At 36.0% G+C, this 18,289-nt stretch overlaps 4 protein-coding genes across 4 annotated transcripts; 2 read left to right on the top strand and 2 right to left on the bottom strand.

The window, feature by feature from the left end:
- Window positions 1-3,513: 3,513 nt before the first annotated feature.
- Window positions 3,514-5,168, bottom strand: Tsp_10645 (conserved hypothetical protein). Its single transcript, XM_003372332.1, is given in 4 exon segments — window positions 3,514-4,148; window positions 4,204-4,350; window positions 4,407-4,939; window positions 4,954-5,168. The coding sequence occupies 4 exon segments, from the start codon at window positions 5,166-5,168 to the stop codon at window positions 3,514-3,516; spliced, it is 1,530 nt and encodes a 509-aa protein (XP_003372380.1).
- Window positions 5,169-5,747: 579 nt separating this feature from the next.
- On the bottom strand, window positions 5,748-6,875 carry Tsp_10646 (conserved hypothetical protein). The gene is made up of 4 exons (XM_003372331.1): window positions 6,822-6,875; window positions 6,158-6,288; window positions 6,020-6,134; window positions 5,748-5,810 (listed from the first exon to the last, which is right to left on the bottom strand). Exons 1-4 carry the CDS (start codon window positions 6,873-6,875, stop codon window positions 5,748-5,750), a joined length of 363 nt encoding a protein of 120 aa, XP_003372379.1.
- A 490-nt stretch (window positions 6,876-7,365) lies between these two features.
- On the top strand, window positions 7,366-10,807 carry Tsp_10647 (1,4-alpha-glucan-branching enzyme). The gene is made up of 11 exons (XM_003372330.1): window positions 7,366-7,448; window positions 7,960-8,129; window positions 8,185-8,300; window positions 8,362-8,620; window positions 8,692-8,782; window positions 8,845-9,022; window positions 9,054-9,413; window positions 9,487-9,742; window positions 9,998-10,194; window positions 10,360-10,490; window positions 10,633-10,807. Exons 1-11 carry the CDS (start codon window positions 7,366-7,368, stop codon window positions 10,805-10,807), a joined length of 2,016 nt encoding a protein of 671 aa, XP_003372378.1.
- Window positions 10,808-15,634: 4,827 nt separating this feature from the next.
- Window positions 15,635-16,499, top strand: Tsp_10648 (conserved hypothetical protein). Its single transcript, XM_003372329.1, has 5 exons — window positions 15,635-15,647; window positions 15,703-15,812; window positions 15,918-16,131; window positions 16,200-16,240; window positions 16,272-16,499. Exons 1-5 carry the CDS (start codon window positions 15,635-15,637, stop codon window positions 16,497-16,499), a joined length of 606 nt encoding a protein of 201 aa, XP_003372377.1.
- The last annotated feature ends 1,790 nt before the right edge of the window (window positions 16,500-18,289 follow it).

The raw sequence follows: 18,289 nt of genomic DNA, 5'->3' as shown, positions 1-18,289 counted from the left end.
TTGCTATGTTGTAATTAATTTTTATAAAAATTGCTATGTTGTAATTAATTTTTATAAAAATTGCATTTATATTGTTGTTGTTGTTTGATGTAATAATTCAGTATCGTTGTCCAGTAATTGTCAACAAAAATATCCGCTTCAATAAAAAATATTTAAAATAATTCCATGGGTAAAAATGAATAACATTATAATACTATGGCTTGTAATCATGAGAAAAAAAGCATGATGATTATTGAATAAATTGCTAGTACAGAAATTGTTGTTTGATAAAGTGCAAGAATCCGAGTTGGTTTTTTTTGAATTTGAACATAAAAGGGGAATATTTATTTCATTGGATAAATTTGAGATGTTGTTGTTTTGCAGTGAGGGGCAGTGGAGCGAATTTTGCATAAGTTTTTGTTTGTTTTCATGAAATTGACTTTGCTTCGTGAAAATTTAAACTAAAAGAAAATGAAAAGAAATTTGTTCTTCAACAAGGGAAAATAATAGAATGAATAAGACATTTTCAATTTTTTGATCCAAGAAATACAGTATAGAAAAAAGAAGGTCAAGAACGTGAAGTAGCAGGTTGTTTTTTTTCTTTTTGAAACCTTCAAAAATGATGTCAACGTTTGGGTGAGATTATTTTTTTGCCCAAGCAGCACGAAGATTGCTTCCACTTAGCGGAATTATATGTAAGCTCTGTTCATGAAATGAATATTGCCGTGCTGGTTGTTGCGCACTGATGCTTCTGGTCCGTTGTACTACTGCTTGCCGGCTTGGACCAGATTTTCACGTTCAAATTCAATGTTTTCCTTTGTCTGTGGCCAGTTTCACAGTTCATTTTTGCTATTCTGATAAAATTGTACAATTTACAAAAGGGAATATTTTACAAATTTTCCTAATGCAGATTTTATGAATTTTGAATTGTGAAATTTGAATCCGAAAAGATAGATAAATAATAAGCACTACCAAATATAATAAGCTTTTCTTGTAAGCGCAGTTGATCGGATAATTTATTCAAACAACTAAACCAAAAGAAATTCAATTGAAATTATTCAAAGTTGGAAAATGTATTATCTACTTGTTTTGATCCATTATTTTTGTAATTTCTACGCATTATGCGTATGCATCATTTCAGTCGGTGTTCATCTTTGTTTTTTCTCTCACTTGATCGCTTTTATTTCCTCTTCTATGCCAAACAGCTTCAAAAAAAATATATATATATATATATCTACAATAATGGTTTTCTGCTTCAAATTTCAACGTTGATGACTAATGGGAAATATTTGGAACATTCGAATTTGTTCGGTTCGAATAATGGGAAAAAATTTTCACCATCGTTCAAACAAAATTAATTGTCGAAAATTTTAAAATGTCGGTGACAATTTGTACGTGCCAAATTGGCGGGTTTACGTGGACGGCGTATACTGTTCGACCAGCAAAATGACGAAATTATAATTTTCCACAAAGCGCAAAAATGGAACATGAACGTCAAACGGATGATTCAAAGATTGTCCGTCTCACGTGCAACAAGTACAACGGCAAATGGTCAAATGAAAAATGCAAACCCATTGAGAGCAAGATTGATTGTTCATCAACTAGTTTATTTTTGTTCTTTATTGTTGAAGCCAGCAGAGAAAAAAACCCCTCACCTAAGTAGGAGTAGCACAGAAGCTTTGCTGGGCTGCTTGGTTGGGATTTTGTCCCTCGGGAGTGGGCCCGATGCGGATGCTTCACTTTTGCAGCTTTTATTCAATTCTACTGTTCGATGTGAATTTATTTCACTGCGGGCTCAAAAAGTCGACCGCCATTTTTGGAAATTGGCCATTGAAAAACGAATTAATCGACTGAAAGCTGACAGCATTTTCAGGCTTTTAACCCCGTTTACTTTCAATCGGTCGATTCTCTTGGCAAAGTATTTTTTCATCTTCCAAAATTTGCGAAACGTCCAGTTTTTCTTTTCCATTTACTGTTGTCAGTAATTCAATTCAAAATTCAATTCAATTCAGTGCAAAAATCAATTTCATCAGAAAGACATACATGCTTTACATTGTTTACTTATTTTTATCCACTCAAAAATCATTAACAATACTTGACTTTTTTCGAAAAGCAAAAGTATCATTATCATTTATGAAATCATGCTAATTTATAATCTCGGTTTGCACAAGATAAAATGCAACACGATCATCAAATATTAATCATATTTGCTATTCTAATAATTTTCATTTCGATGTACACAGTTTTGTGAAAGATGTTTGTTCATTTGGAAAACACGAAAAATGCAAATTGTTCAGCAAATTGGAATTTGAATGCATAAACAAAAGTTGAACACACTTTTCAAACAGAGTCAAGCTTCTACAGCACACGCACACACAGTTAAAGTGTATTGATTATAATAAAATGGAGCGGAACGTCGAAAACAATTTCTCAACGGTGTTTTTCAAACTGGGCTAAAATGAAACGCATTTCACTTTTCCGTCATTTCAAATTCTTTTCTTCATAAATAATTTCCAAAAAAAGTCGCTTAAAAAAACCAACTTTTCAATTCCTTCTTCTCTTTTTCAATTAGTATCATTGTTTTTATTTATGCTAATAAATGTTCGACGTTTTAATGTTTATCATCGATGTACACGTAAGCAGGAAATAATTTCTGCTATTTGTGTGTGTGTGTGTGTTCAATTTTTGAAATTTTCACCTTTTTCAATTTGCTCAAATGACCTTGATTAAAAACAAAGAATATTATTGATTAATCAGGAAATTATTTTCATTTTCTTGGGCTTTCAAATTTTTTTTTTGATAAAGAAATCAAAGCGTGCCAATCGATAAGAAAAGGTTAATCAAATAATATTCAAATTTCATTTGTTTCTTTTTCCAAAAAAAATTTGCTTATTCATTTCGGATATTGATGTCGCTGTTGGGAAAAATTGTAAAAATTGGATCTTCAGACAAACTGGATCCGCATACGATGGTAAATAGCGCGTTTTAATTATATCATATAGCAGCACGCTGTTTGTTCTGTTCTGATAAATTTTACAATTCTCTTGTCTTCATTGCAGGGTAAATATTTCATTTCAATTTGCCAAAATAAATAACTAGACTATTTACAATTTTTAAAATATCTCTTGACTATTATTATATTGGTGCTTTTCTTTTCTCTTTCTTCATTGCAGAAATTAGAATTATTCAAATTTTTTTCCCATTGATAATCTAGCAGAAGAAGAAGAAAAAAAAATAACGTTCAATAGTTAACGTGTGAAACTGGTTTCTTAAAGATGAGCAAATTCAAATAATTGTACGTTGAAATTTGCATTCATTACGAATTGGGATCAATTTGAAGAATTCTAATTTCGAAAATTTCCCACTTGCCCATTCGTTGCGTTAAAACAAAACTTAAAAGATGCTGCCACGTGTTTGATTAATTTGTGTATTGATTGTGTTATTTTACTAGTTTTAATTTTTTCACGTTTAGTCATCACCAGTATTAGTATAGAAGGATGTAAATTGAAAAAATGTTTTATATTGTAAATAACGCTATTGAGATGTGTTGAGTACCGCTTGAGGAGATGGGGATTCGGTGGATTTGGATTTTCGAGGGTCCAGTGTAAAGCGACAACGTTCAGACAGTTGGTTGGTCGGTCGATCAGGCGGTCGACCGTCGGCCAACCGAAACGAGCAGCCAATCAGAGAACAGGTTTTGCTGACGACAGGACCGGTCGACAACGGACGACAGACGCAGCCGCCAGGCCTGGTCGACCAATCAGTTCGCTTCAGAGCTGACCGGCCGTCAGTTTCCCGGCTCGCGCGCGCATTGTCGAAGTGGGAGTCGACGGACGACGCTGGGAAAAAAAGAAAATTTCCATCACCAGACTCTGGACGCGTTGAGAAAAGACCAACTTCCGGTGCGATTTTCGACAAGTTAGCTGGTTGGGTTTTTTTCTGTGATTCACTGATTCGCTTGTGTTTCATTGTCAGTCTCGGACGATGAGAGTGACCGCCGAGACGCCATTGTTGACCACAGTCAAGTGGGACGTCGAGAACGCGCCGTTTTTGAACGAATTCGTCGACCGCTACCCGCTGCCGCACGTCGCCCTGGTTACCAAGGGCCAGCACTTGGGCGTCGGCCTGCCGAACGTGTCCAATCCGACCCTGAAGCCGTACTTGTTGGCCTACGCGAAGCAGCGGTCACGCAAGCTGCTCGGCACGCTGGTCAAAATCAAGGACGGCAAGCGTTCGGCTCTGTCCGCCGCCAGCGTGGCCATACCGCTCGAGTACGGCGGCTATTTCGAAATATTGTCCGAAGATGGTCATCGGCCGCCGTGTTTCGAGACCGTCGGCGAGCTAGCGGCCCACACGGCGGTCGACCAATGTCTGGTCAGACAACGATGCAAAGCCTACCTGCCGGACGCGGATGGCGAACTGAAAACCCTGCGACGAAGCAGGGCCGTGCTGGCCGGTGAAGTGCTGACCGTGGTCGGTCAGTTCCGGCTGAAGCGCGTCTGGTTCCTGCGCTGCTTCGACGAAGCCGGCCGCAGTTTGTTCTTCAAAGCCCACCACAAGGGACGGTTCAGCGCCTTGGCCAAGGCGGAAAGCGTCGGAGGCGTGCATACGGCCGCCAGTTTGGCTTCCAAACGACTGCCGCTCACCGTGCGCCTGGTCCACGGCCACTGTCCGGCCGAGGTAGCCAAACTGGCCGGCAATGCCGAGCCGATCATCCGCCTGAGGTCCGTCTACGAGGAACAATTTCTGCTCGCCTACTGTCTGCAGAAGAGCGAAGGTCAACTGCTGTCCATACCGCTGAACGCGCACCTCAAACTCGCGCCAGCGGTCAACTATCCTCAGATGGTCGTGCACCCAGAATTCAGACAACTCTGCGCTTATTGCGCCAAATTGGCGCCGTCGTTTTCGAACCGTCTTTCGCTGCTCCACCAGCCGGATCAGTTGACTGCCCGCACGTCCGCTTTCCACATCAACGATGCGGACGAGAACTCGTCAGGAGGCGGGTCGTGGTGCCGGTCCCGATCCCGGTCCGGATCCAGGTCGGGGTCCGGGTCGTGGTCGGCTGCTACCGTCGACCAAGACGAACACGAATTGCAAGCGTTGTACGACTGTATCCGAGCCGCACCGACGCGCAACGGCGACGGCGACAGGTCTTGGTCATCTCGTCTCGTCGTCGAACGACCGACCATGGTCGACGATTGGCCAGACGCCGGTCGACGCCAACTCTGCTACCACTGCCACTGTACCGACAGCAGTGGCTGCGACAGTACACCACCACCACCACCACCACCACCACAACCACTGCCATTACCACCAACACTACCACTACAACCACCACAACCACTACCGATACCACTGCTATTATCAGCGACAACTGCAACTACAACTGCAGCAGCAGCAGCAGTGACACCCCGAAGACGCCACACCGCCGCCAGACCCAGACCAAAGTCACTTTTCTTACCGGATACTAGTCGATTTTTTTACCCCATCGCACCGTTCACGTCACCGTCAACGCCAGTTTACAGTAAACCCAGAAGACCAACCGCCTGTGAACTTACTACCGTTGCGCAACCCTATCACAGCGCATTTACCACAACTTATCGCCCACCGCCGTATCCAGCATATGCGGCAGTTTACACCGCTTACGAAGTGTAATTTGGTGAAAAGGGAAAACGAAAATTTCAATGATCATTCAAAAAAGTAATCTAATATTATATATTCTTCTTCTCATTTTTATTCGCACAATCATTTATCAGTTTTGGGAATTATCACTGTGTCTTTTTTACTCCGTATTTACCCACATTTTTATAAAAATTGCGACACAATCTCCGCTGTATTACAGGAAATTTTTTTAAAATAAAAATTCAATCGAAAACATCATTGCAATTGATCTACATTAAAAAGTGGACATTTATCACTTTGAACTTAAAGTTTAAACTAAACTTAAACTTTAAAAGACTTTAAACAATAACCATTTCGTGCTTGTTATTAAGGACTGCTGAAATTAAAAGCATTTCAGTTTGTTCTTTTGCGTACTGACGAGTGGTTCTGTCGTGATGGGATCTGTGTTTTCGAGTATCGGAGACGCTTTCTCTTCCTTGTGCGAAGTAATTGTCACATTTGCAAATTGAATCAACCAGTGTTGTTCTTCTTTGCTTCACTTATTCCATTTTCTCACTTGTTTTTCAGGGTTTCAATGCAATCTTCGCGGAAATTGGCAAAATTCCAGAATACTGCGGATGTTTGCGTGGTTTGAGCGAGGTGGAAAACATCGACATTGTCATAACTCGATAACGATGGCCGCATGTGCTATAACATATCCATAACATTTATTCTTAACTATAACTGTTAAACGACGCTATCTACATTTTGTTATTGTTTGTTCAACTATCTATCTGTTTTAAAAATTTATATTATAATATGGATCATATCTGATTGCAATAAAATCATAATTATAAAATAATTTCGTTCTGGTTCAACTTGGCGCGCTGTTTCAGCTATATATTTCAACTTCATTTTGTTAATCCAAAAAAGAAAACAACAAAAACATATTTTGAAATGTTAATAGAATATGAAAATATACAAATATTTGACTTGACTAGAGAAAAAAAATGTGCTATGTAAATAAACTAAATTAAAAATTATAAAATTGTATCATGTAAGCACGACGTTAGACAGACGATAAACAGCAAACAACGTGAAGAACGACCGACAACTTGAACAAGAAAACTCTCAATAGCAGCGTAAATGAATAAAAATATTCCAAGCACAAACGTTCAAAAAGAGCAATAAAGTAGCAAAACTAAATAATGAAACACAAATCACTAGATCAGTTTAACAACATCTGTCTGATTGCCAAGATTATCTGCATGTTGCCGCACGGTGGCCTTGTGCATCTATATTCATTGAACACCTTCATTATTTGAATTGTTCAATTGACAGAAAGTTTTTTGAAATATTATATTTAATTAAACTTGAAATTAAAATTATTATTTTTTGAAAAATTGTATCAATTTATATATTAAAACAGATTTTGTGGTTGGATTTGTTTTTCAAAACAAAATCATCGTACCTGTGTTTTGTTATACTGTAAGAATAAATGCTAATAAAAGCAACTTTGTTGATTTACTGAATTGTCGTTCCTGAGGTTGCTTACTTTGTGCAGTTTGCATTCGAAGCTTTAGTTTTATACTCGTTTGTAATTTATTTTATGCACATATAAATGTGTGCGTGCCAAGTATGTTATAATATTTTCCACTTATGATTTATATTATTCTCATTACGTTTTCAATTTCTGTTGAATATGTTCGATCATTGTTTTTTTTATTCTTAAATGTTTGATTGTAACGCGTATAATAACTGCTACGTGAAAACAAACTTTAGATCATGAGTGATCGCCCTCCGTTCCTCAATAATTTGCTGCAACTTGACGGTTATTTGAAAAACTATGAGAATGAAATTTGCCGCAGGTGACAAATTTTCTTTCGTGCATGCACATTAATGCTATATTCTTGCTAAAATTTTCATTAATGCCGCTGCTCGAGATTATGATACGAACAAAATCTAAAATGAAATGAAAAATAGCTTATAATTTAATTTTAAAAAATGCATGTTTGTTTAGTAGAAGATTTGGGATTTAAAATGAATTGTTGTCAGTTTTTAAATTGAATAATTTAAATTTAATTTAGTATCTTTTATTGAATTCGATTATTGTTGAGCATTTATGTTACAAGTGTTTACATGTATATATTTTTGCAGTGCATTGTTGTTAATATGATGCTTTTTGCTTAGAAGATAATAAGTAGTAGTTTAATTGGTATTAAGCGGCGTTTATTGCGAGCATTATGACAAATTGTCATTGTTACTTGATTATGGAGTGGCATAAATTATTTTTCCCTAAACTAAAATATAATTTCCACACTATTTTATAAAGTGAAATGTTTTGCATTGTGCGCGTGTGTGAATTTTTGCTGTTTGCAGATATGGCGAATTCAAGCGACTGGTCATGCAAATTAACAAAGAAGAAGGCGGTTTGGATAAGTTTTCGCGAGGCTATGAAAAATTTGGTGTTGTTGTGACACCCGAAAATGGAGTATTCTGTCAGGAATGGGCTCCCGGAGCGGACGGTCTTTTTCTGATTGGTGACTTCAGTAAGTTGATTTGTATAAATTTAATTTTTTATTTGAAGTAAAATTTGTTTTTTAGACAATTGGGATCGTACTGCGCATCCTTACGATCGTAAGGATTTTGGAAAATGGGAATTGTACATTCCGCCAAATGCGGATGGTTCATGCCCTATTCCACACAAATCAGTTTTGAAAGTGAATGAATTGTTTTTGGACAGTTTGTGCATTATATTAATGTTGATTTATTTTAATGAAGATAATGGTTGCCAAGGATGGTGGATTTTGTGACAAAATTTCGCCCTGGGCAACCTACGTCTGCTGCCCTTCGGATTCTATTGTTTATCATCATGTGTTTTATAATCCACCGCAAAAGTACAAGTTTCTCTATAACAAGCCTGAAAAACCAGTAGCACTTCGCATTTACGAATGCCATATTGGAATTTCTTCTCCAGAAGGAAAAGTAGCTAGTTATGTGTATTTTACAAACAACATCATACCTAGAATAGTAAAGCAAGGTATATATGCATGTTTTTCAAAAACAGCATTTTTGCAATTCGCAGCGTATTTCATCGCTTCATTTGTTCAGGTTATAATGCAATTCAAGTTATGGCGGTAATGGAGCATGCTTACTACGCTAGCTTTGGTTATCAAGTTACAAATTTCTTTGCTGCTTCTAGGTATGATGATTGATTGTGTAGAAAATTTGGTTTTTAAAAAATTTGATTTATTTTGAAATCAGCCGCTACGGTACACCGTGTGATTTGAAATTTCTGGTCGATAAGGCACACGAATTAGGTATTTTTGTTTTGTTGGATATTGTACACAGTCATGCGTCGAAGAATACAGCCGACGGACTAAATCAGTGGGATGGAACAAATGGATGCTATTTTCACGACAACTACCGAGGATATCATACTGTATGGGACAGTCGGCTGTTTAATTATTCAGAGTATAATTTGCATATTGGAGAAGAAAACAATTAATTTGTTTTATTATTCAAGGCGAGAAACGTTGCGTTTTTTGTTGTCCAATTTGCGCTGGTGGATAGAAGAGTATCATTTTGACGGCTTTCGCTTCGACGGTGTCACGTCGATGATATACCACTCGCACGGTTTAGGTGAATTCAGGATGTTATTACTTTGTTTTTGTGCGTGGAAAATGTTTATCGTGCTTCATTTAGGTTCGGGATTTTCTGGTCATTATGATGAATATTTTGGACTGTCCGTTGACACAGAATCGTTGTTGTATTTGACGACAGCCAATTATATGCTTCACAAGTTCTATCCGTCGGTTGTTACCATTGCCGAGGTATGGGAGTGTTCGGTGGTTGGGTTGTGTGTAGATCGATTAATAAAAATCAAGAGCGGCAATGTGATTTCAGGAAGTCAGTGGCATGCCGGCGCTTTGTCGTCCAGTGGAAGAGGGCGGTCAAGGATTTGACTACAGACTAGCAATGGCAATACCGGACAAGTGGATAAAGCTGTTGAAACATTACCGAGATGAAGATTGGAACATGGGAGATCTCGTGTTTACGCTGGAAAATCGTCGATATGGGGAAAAAAATATCGCTTATGCTGAATCGCACGACCAAGCTTTGGTCGGCGACAAAACCATCGCCTTTTGGCTGATGGATAAAGGTGTGAAGTTGAAGGGGAGGGGGATTTTTTTTCTTTCTTTTTTGCATTTTTGAATTTTCTGTTTTGTTGTTGCTTACCAGAGATGTATACTGAAATGTCCACGTTGTGTCCTTTGAATTCCACAATCGACCGTGGTATTGCTTTGCACAAAATGATTCGTCTAATCACTCATGGCCTGGGTGGCGAAGGGTGGCTGAATTTTATGGGTTGCATATTTTCAGTACGTGTTGATCAGTTTCAGGATAATAATTGCAGAACACATTGCAGGCAACGAATTCGGCCATCCCGAATGGTTGGATTTTCCCCGTCAAGGCAACAACAGCAGCTACCATTATTGCCGTCGTCAGTGGAATTTAGTGGACGATCCATTGTTGAGATACAAATTTTTGAACAACTGGGATCGAGCGATGAATTTAGCCGAAGAGAAGTATCACTGGCTGAGCGCCGGTCCGGTCAGTGACTGCTTTGCATTTTGTTAATAATATTATGTTTAATATGTGTTTGGGATGATTTGTGGGAAAGTGGTTTCTTTTTTTTTCATAATTTGTTGTGCAGTTCTTACTGTCCATTTTGGTCGCGAAGCACGTTCTCATCGGTCATTATTTATTTACTTGAAGGCTTACACATCGTGGAAACACGACCAGGACAAGGTTATTGCTTTTGAACGTGCCAACTTGCTGTTTGTATTCAATTTTCATGTCAACAAAAGTTACACAGATTACAAAATTGGCGTCAACAAATCAGGAAAGTGAGCATTAATTTTGTCATATTTATATTTATTTGCTGGTGATTTATTCCATATCCCATTGTATATTGGATTGGAGTTGTGCAGTTGTAATTTTGTTCCATTTCTTTCTCGATGCATCTGCAGTGAAAATCATCATTTTTAGATATAAAATGATATTGGACAGTGATGCTGAAGAATTTGGTGGCCATCAGCGCTTGGATTCCAGCTGCGAGTGGTTTACATTTCCACATGAGTATGCTAATCGAGCGAATCATCTTTGCGTGTATGCGCCGAGCCGTTGTTGTTTTGTGCTGGCCTTAGATTCAGATTTGTCTTAGAAAACCCACAATACCGCGACCTGTAGCTTACATTATTATCATATACTGAGAGAACTTTAGCTTTTTAAAAAAAATATTTATTTAGTTTCTATTTTGAAAAAAAATACTTCTTCAACGATTTCTAGTTGAGCTGTTGTGCGGTTTAGTTGTTGGTTTAGTTTTGGAATTGTTAAATTAATTGAAGCTGTTGTAGAAAGTTTTTATAATCGTTTTACAAATCTGCGTTCCTGTGTTCAACATCTTTCAGCAGTTCAATTTTTTTAGAATTCTTTTCGGTATGTAAATTTTTACATTTTTACATACTGTCTTAGTACGCGCCGATGTATTATTATTATTATTATTATTATTATTATTACTAATTGCTTAATAAATTGAAATAGTTTATGAGACAGACGAATGCGTTAAGCAGGAAACAAAAAGCATTTAATGAGTGATACTGAAAAAAATTTCTGTTTGTATATAATTTAGCATTTGAACAGAACGCACACTTTAAAATGTCCATTTCAGTTTCAATTAAAATACCACTACGTTACAAAAAATAGCTCTTTGTTTTTCTCATAGCTCATAGCAATTGTTCTTTGAAAATTGTTTGAAAGCAGCAAGCAATTTTCAATGCAGTCAGTTGTTTGTATTTCTCGTATACTTTTCATATGAATCGACAGCAAATACAAATAAAATACACTTAACAAAATCCACACAACATTTGGAATCAATTTATAATTGATTATTCAATCAAAGTTTCTTCTATGGCAAGTATTTTACATTTAAAATGGAATATAAATTGCATTGAAATATTATTAATTGCATTGCTTTATTATTTGTAGTGGTTGCACAGAAAGTTATAAGCGCTTCGATAGCTAAATGAAAAGCCGGAAAGCTTATCAACTTGCGACATCCAGAATAATTAATTCTTCGAGCAGATTCAGGTGATCAGTTTTCTTTTTTACTATCGAATCATTAATGGAGGGTGCATTGCAAGGATAAATTTAACTAGTAGCAAAAAGCCTAAATTTCAGCTCACAGCTCAACCGCTTCTCCTGATATTTGCTTTTCCTGATAATGTCATTATTTGTTTTTAAATTTTTCATAACAACAAAGCATCATGCATGCGGAAGTTATGCTGTTCAAGCACACATTTTTACGCCAAGTAGTCAGTCTTTAATCAACCACTGATATCTCCTGTAATTTCAGCACAGTATGTACTGCTACAAATGTATAAATATAAAAATGAAAAATTTAAATTCAACAACGCTCATCAAATGATATTCCATGTTCTATTATTTATTTATTGATTCTAACAATCTGAGCCGGAGATAATGTAAAATGGATTTTTGAACACTTGACAGCATACTTGCGAAACAGGCTCAAATTTTGCTGATCTAACTTTATCTACTTACATTAATTAAAACCCGGAAAAACATGTTCTTCCTAAGATTGTAAAGTACAGACGACAGTTAATTGCAAAATGTCTTCAATTTTCTACTCTGATTGCAAACCGTTGTTGAATAAAAAATAAAAATAAATTCATAAATCCAATGCAATTGCATTGATAACTATTGCATCTAGTATATAATATTGCATTTTTGCACAGAAAATAAACATAATCATGAAAAGTACTTCACGTCTTCACATTCAATTCGTTGCAATTTCTTTTGGAAACTTCAATAGAACAAAGTTAGTGTATATGAACTTTAATAACGGATGAAATTTAGAAACATCATAATTCATATTCAACTAAACATAATTATTTAGTCACGCTAATATTACTATCATAGACAAACTGATTTTTGAAATTCAACATGTTACAGTTAGTCATGAAATTATAAGAAAGGTAGGTTGCAAATGGAAAAAATTCCCAGCTATTAGATGTAGCCAATTATTGGCATCTCTGATAATCGGATAGATAAAAAAATGGATTCAGTAAATCCATCGACACATCTTGGGTATTGACCAAGATCAACGGACTGTACTGCTCAGCTGACTGCTGAAGCTGACCATAAGGTCCGTAACAACCAATTATTGCATTGGTTTGTTATAGCAGATGATTAGCTTGTGAAAGCGCGTGCTGAATTGCGCTGTTACAGGCATATGTTTTACATGTGGCTAGCAGATTCGAACCCTCCACCCCATGATTATTGGGTAGGGTAATTTGCACGGGGACAACCTGCTGCCCGATGTAGATAGAATTTAACTTCTATATATATTGAGTTTTACAGATTGTTTTCTTTCTGAAATTAATATCATTTCTAGTATCCCGCTGCTCGATTCTCATTTATATGAAATATTTCGCATTTCATAGACATTTCGGCTATTTAGCTTTCAACTACTGGACGCAAAGCTTCAACTGAAAACCTTTACAATTTATAATACTCACATTCTCGCTTCATAATGATAACAGAAAACAACAACTTTTGAATAATTGCTATGATTTTACTATTCTAATTTTTACCTTATTTACATTTATCAATAATTTGTGATTTTCTCTTTCTTATCTTTGCCATTGCTTCATATTTTCTCCTTTTCGCGTCCAGAGAGCAGTCCATAGATATATTCCTTAGATGCTTAATGTTATGTTTTCCGTACGAACTTCTTATTAGGTAAATAACGTTGAGTAACGTTGAATCTGATTGAATATAACTTCAAGAAAAGTAAACAAAATCTCAATTCTGTTGACCTATAGATTTGATTTCTAGAAAAGCCGCTAGCTTAATTAAGTGTTTCTTGTGAAGAAATGCAAAATGCATATCCTATCAAAAAGCTCAGCCACAACAGTCTCTGGGACAAGACATTTAAAATGCAATGAACATCTGTCCTATTATGTGATTCTAAGCAAGTTTTCATTCTTGAAAATGTTTGTGGCTTGTACGCCTTTTTGAAAATTTGGCAAGACATATTACACATGTAATATTAGTTCAATATTCCCTTGGGTAAACTTTCAATATATTACTCTATGAAAATGGAGAATAATGATTGACATTGCAGTACATACTGGCATTGAATGTTTTTATCAGTAAGTAACTTCTTAATTGTTGCCAATATAGCAAATAACTGTGATTAACAATAATGTTAATCGTGATTTGAACATTGTTCCAAGTTCAAATGTAATTTGAAATGCAAGATAAGTATTTCAAAGTAAAATTATCATCCACTGAATAATTCATTTTAACCGTATGCTCTGAAGAATAACCGACTCGCACAATATTTTCAGGCTTATGGAAAACCGTTTTTATTGTTTCTAAATATTGTTGAGTGAATATTTTCAACACTCTATTATCAAATATAATATTCCTGTTGGTGTAATTATTAATTTACTATTTTTAGCATTATTTCACGCTCCGTTGTAATAAACCGAACCGAATTTTTAACAAAATTGATACTAATATTCGTTACCGTCGATTGATAGAAAATTACTTTATAAACATTAATAAAACTGTATTTTATGCATATTTATTAAACTGCTATTAATTAGTGCATTCTCAATTATTCTCTTTAAAATTCTTTTCGAGAGCGTTTTTATTGAAAAGATCACATCAAAGACGCCACCATGAACGATGCGGTCAACTTTCTACATCTATTCCAACAGTTACTGATTTATCCAAGTCATTTTTGGAAACAAATATTTATTTTAAAAATCTTTTAAATTCCATGTGCTGTTGTAGGTGGTGTTTATTGAAAGTATGTCTATCACAATTTAAAATAATTTCAAATTTTAATGCGGTAAATGTTAAGATAGGCAATACTGGAATGCTTTAAAGAATTTCAGGAAACATTATCTTGTACGTTTTGTTCGCATATTGTTTATGCTATAACACAGTGGAGCTTTCAGTATGAAATTTTTGGCAGTAAATGAAACCATTTTATCATTCAAGTTTGTCTTCAAAATGCGCATGTTGGTTTATTGTGTTCTGATTTTCAGAAATTCTCCTGAGGTGAGAGTTATTTGAATAATATGCTAATCAGCGTTTTCTGAATATCATTTTATCATAGCAATGCGCTTATTCACTTGACTAACGTTACGTCTTACAACATTTTTTTGTTTATATTTGTGTTAACAAGCTGTTGACAAACTCCATTGAAGTCGGTTGTCGCTTGTTGCAATTTAATCAGTATTCATTTGATGCGTTATTTAATTTTAACAATTTCATCACGCATTTGGTAACTTTTTCAGTTAACTGAAAATTTGTGGCTGCATATTTATAGAAATGTAGTTTAACTTTAACAAATTATTTATACCTTTGCCAGGTGCTTTGTTGAACATTTCATTTCACGTTCAGCATCTTTACAGACATAAATGATGAAGGCACAGTAAGCACGAACCAGAAATGTTACCAAAAAATGTGTGGCCAGACGGGGCCTTGCATTCTGTGCAATTGGTCTTCAGAAATTGTAGCATTTAGCAGATATTTATTAGTTATACATAGATAAGCATAAACTTACATCCCATGAAACTTGAATTAAAATTAATACAATATTTATGCTCTTCACGCAGTGAAATTTACGCATGCATTTGTTTTTATTGGTGATAGCATTTTAATATTTTCATTTGTTTTTATTTGTCATTTAGGTCGATTTGCAGAATGCAATTTCTCAAAATTCTATCTTGGCAGAACAGCGTGGGCTGCAACAGCAAGCTCAAGCAATTGATTTCTTAGTGGGCATTGTTTGCACAACTTAAGCAATGTGAGCAGGCTTCAGCTGCCGCTAACAGGTAGATAGCTAAACACAATTGATGCTACAATTAACTGAAAAGCAAACAAATATCAAGATTTCGAAAAGAATTTTCTATGTTATGAAGACAATAACTATTTCAAATCTGTTTAATATCATATGGTACAGAAAAGTCAAAAAAGAATGACATACATTAAACTTTACAACATATTTATATGAATTTTCAGAGAAGGGATTCCCGAAGTGGATTCGGAGTGGTGAAAAGCGACAACTGGCTGCTGATAAACAATGGATCGCATGGAGTGGACGCTTCAGGATGATAACTGGAATATGTAAAGTATAGCTCTATTCTTTCACCTGGAAAATCGCAGTTACCAATGTGTCTAATTTGTGTAAAATTGTTTTCCAATCAAGCAATGAGAAGCTTTCAAGATTATTATAGCACTTGAGAAAAGTTTACCATGGCAAAGCAAAAAACGATTTGTCATATTTTCAATCACGTGGAGCGAAATTTTATGTACGGTCAACTTTATCAATCATGTTTTCGTCTGCGACTCAGCAAAAAAGCGATGGAACAAGAGCCTCTCATAACATCTTTCTGCTGCTTACCAAATCCGTAAAGCTACACACTGTTGGCAGAGAATTAATTCTCGCCTGTTAGTGAGGTTCTGTATACAGTGTTGCACAAGATATTAACTGTTATAATCAAGAAAATCCTTTAAAGCAGTCATACGAGACAACGCACGATTGATAAATTGGCCAATGGTTTTTCAGGACTGCACATTTTTCATTAAAGCTGTATGAAACAACTCTGTCAGAAAATGAATCTTCATTATTAGCTTACCTTCGAGATGTAAAAGAAGAGAAATTAAGCGAACAGTTACAATTTGCCAGATATATGGAAAAAGACACTACAGGACAGTCGATATTTCTCGTTGTGGCAGAAGGCTTCAAAGAAAAAGGGATTTCGCTCAGAAATTTAATAAACGCCGTAGCAGATGGGGATCTGGAAATGGCATACTGAGAAGATGGATTCATTGGGCACCTGAAAAAATCAGTGCTTGATGTGTTGGCGGAGCATTACGTGATTAGCTGAGGGCACTTAGTTGCAAACCACCCTCTTGAATGCTTGAACTGCATTGACTGTCGCCATAATCTGCATCACTTATGTTGTTATGCGGCGGAGACAGGCTGTGTTCATGGCCGTCATCAGAGAACATGATACAGGGCAGGTGCACTAGGAAAACAATTATCTAATGGATTCCGTTGGAAATGCTGGGAGTACAAAGTGTCATACTTAGCTTCATCGGAAACTGCAAAATAGTTGTGCAATAAATGGCCTCTGAATTTGGTGGTTTGCTTTTTTCAATACATCAGGAAGAATTTTTTCCTGAAAGCAATATCTCAAGCATTATGAAACAAGCAACGACGAGTATAAGTCTATTGTACTTGCTTAATCGTGCCTAATAGACTGATTCTCATAAAGTCCATTTTGGGAGTCTAAAGTTTGTTTTGAAACTTGTGAAATTTCATGGGCTATAGACTTGCTTATTTTGCGAAAAACAGCAAAAATTTCTTTTTTCAAAATTTCCACTTTTTTTGCTTCTTACATATTTGCATTGATTATCGATAATTGTATGCAAAGGACCATCCGGAACTGTCTACTAGTTTTGGAATAATGGGACTCTAAATTTGTTTCATTGCTTTTCTAATAAATCACCAAAACACTTGTCTCTTGCTTTCTTGAAAGAAGCCTCATGCAAATTTTCATTTGCTTGTTCAGCGTTCAGTTATTCGTTTAGAGTTGCAATGATTGATTTTGAATGGGATGAGTTGAGTTTGCAATCATATTACCTTTACTGTCTATGATGAAGAATTGCATAGTAGTTTGCTGTTTGCTTATTGTTGTAGGTTTTCTTTCAAGTTACTTCATCTACATTTGTAGAAAATCGTGCAAACATAATGGTCCCAATTTCAGGATTACATTGCACACAGTTTGTAGGTTATCCAAACTTCTCTTTTCTAGCTTTACTCTGAAGTGCACGTTGCCATCAATCAAAATGTTGGCGATAGATCCCTGTCGTTTGAAAATGTGTAAGGGACATTCAAGGCAATCTTCATATTATCATCCAGAAGAAATCATATCAATCTGTTGCTGATACAGATATGAAAATTCAGCATAATCTAATGAAACATAGCCAGGTGTATCATACAAAGACGAGAAACGTTGTATTAAGGTGAATGACGTTTTCGCCTGGAAATGATCCTCGTTAAAGGCTGGTTATACGGTAACAATTTCTGTGATCATGAAAGTGATTTGAATGGTGTTGCCCCTCTCCTCTGTATAAAAATTCTGGCAATATTCATGTCTTAATACATAAAGAAGTTTTATAAGTTTAAACGTATATCTCGAAAACTACTCAAACGATAACGACGTGGATGTCTCTGTTGTATAACCCTAATAATTTCTGATCGATTGCTGCCCATAAAGTCTATTTTTGGATTCCAATGTTCCTCTCAACAATTGCAAATTTCTAAGGTTATAGACTTGGTTGTTTTTGCGAAAATTGGCGAAAGTTCTTTTTTCGAAATTTTTTGACATTCACAATGATTACCGGTAAAGTCATGCAAAGTTCCATTAGAAACTTCCAAATAGTTGTAGAATAAATGCTCTATAAAGTTGTCTACTGCCTATCTTAATACATAGAGCATCAGTAAATCTCTTTCAAGGGCAGCAATGTCTGCCTATTTATGCACATGAGACATATCTGATATCGAGTCTATTGGATTTCTAGTAATTTACCGTTTTCGCGA

Source organism: Trichinella spiralis (assembly GCF_000181795.1).
Source record: "Trichinella spiralis strain ISS 195 chromosome Unknown Scfld9, whole genome shotgun sequence".
Lineage (NCBI taxonomy): Eukaryota > Metazoa > Nematoda > Enoplea > Trichinellida > Trichinellidae > Trichinella > Trichinella spiralis.
The sequence above is the reverse complement of the archived record's forward strand: the minus strand, read 5'-3'. Positions and strand labels throughout refer to the sequence as shown.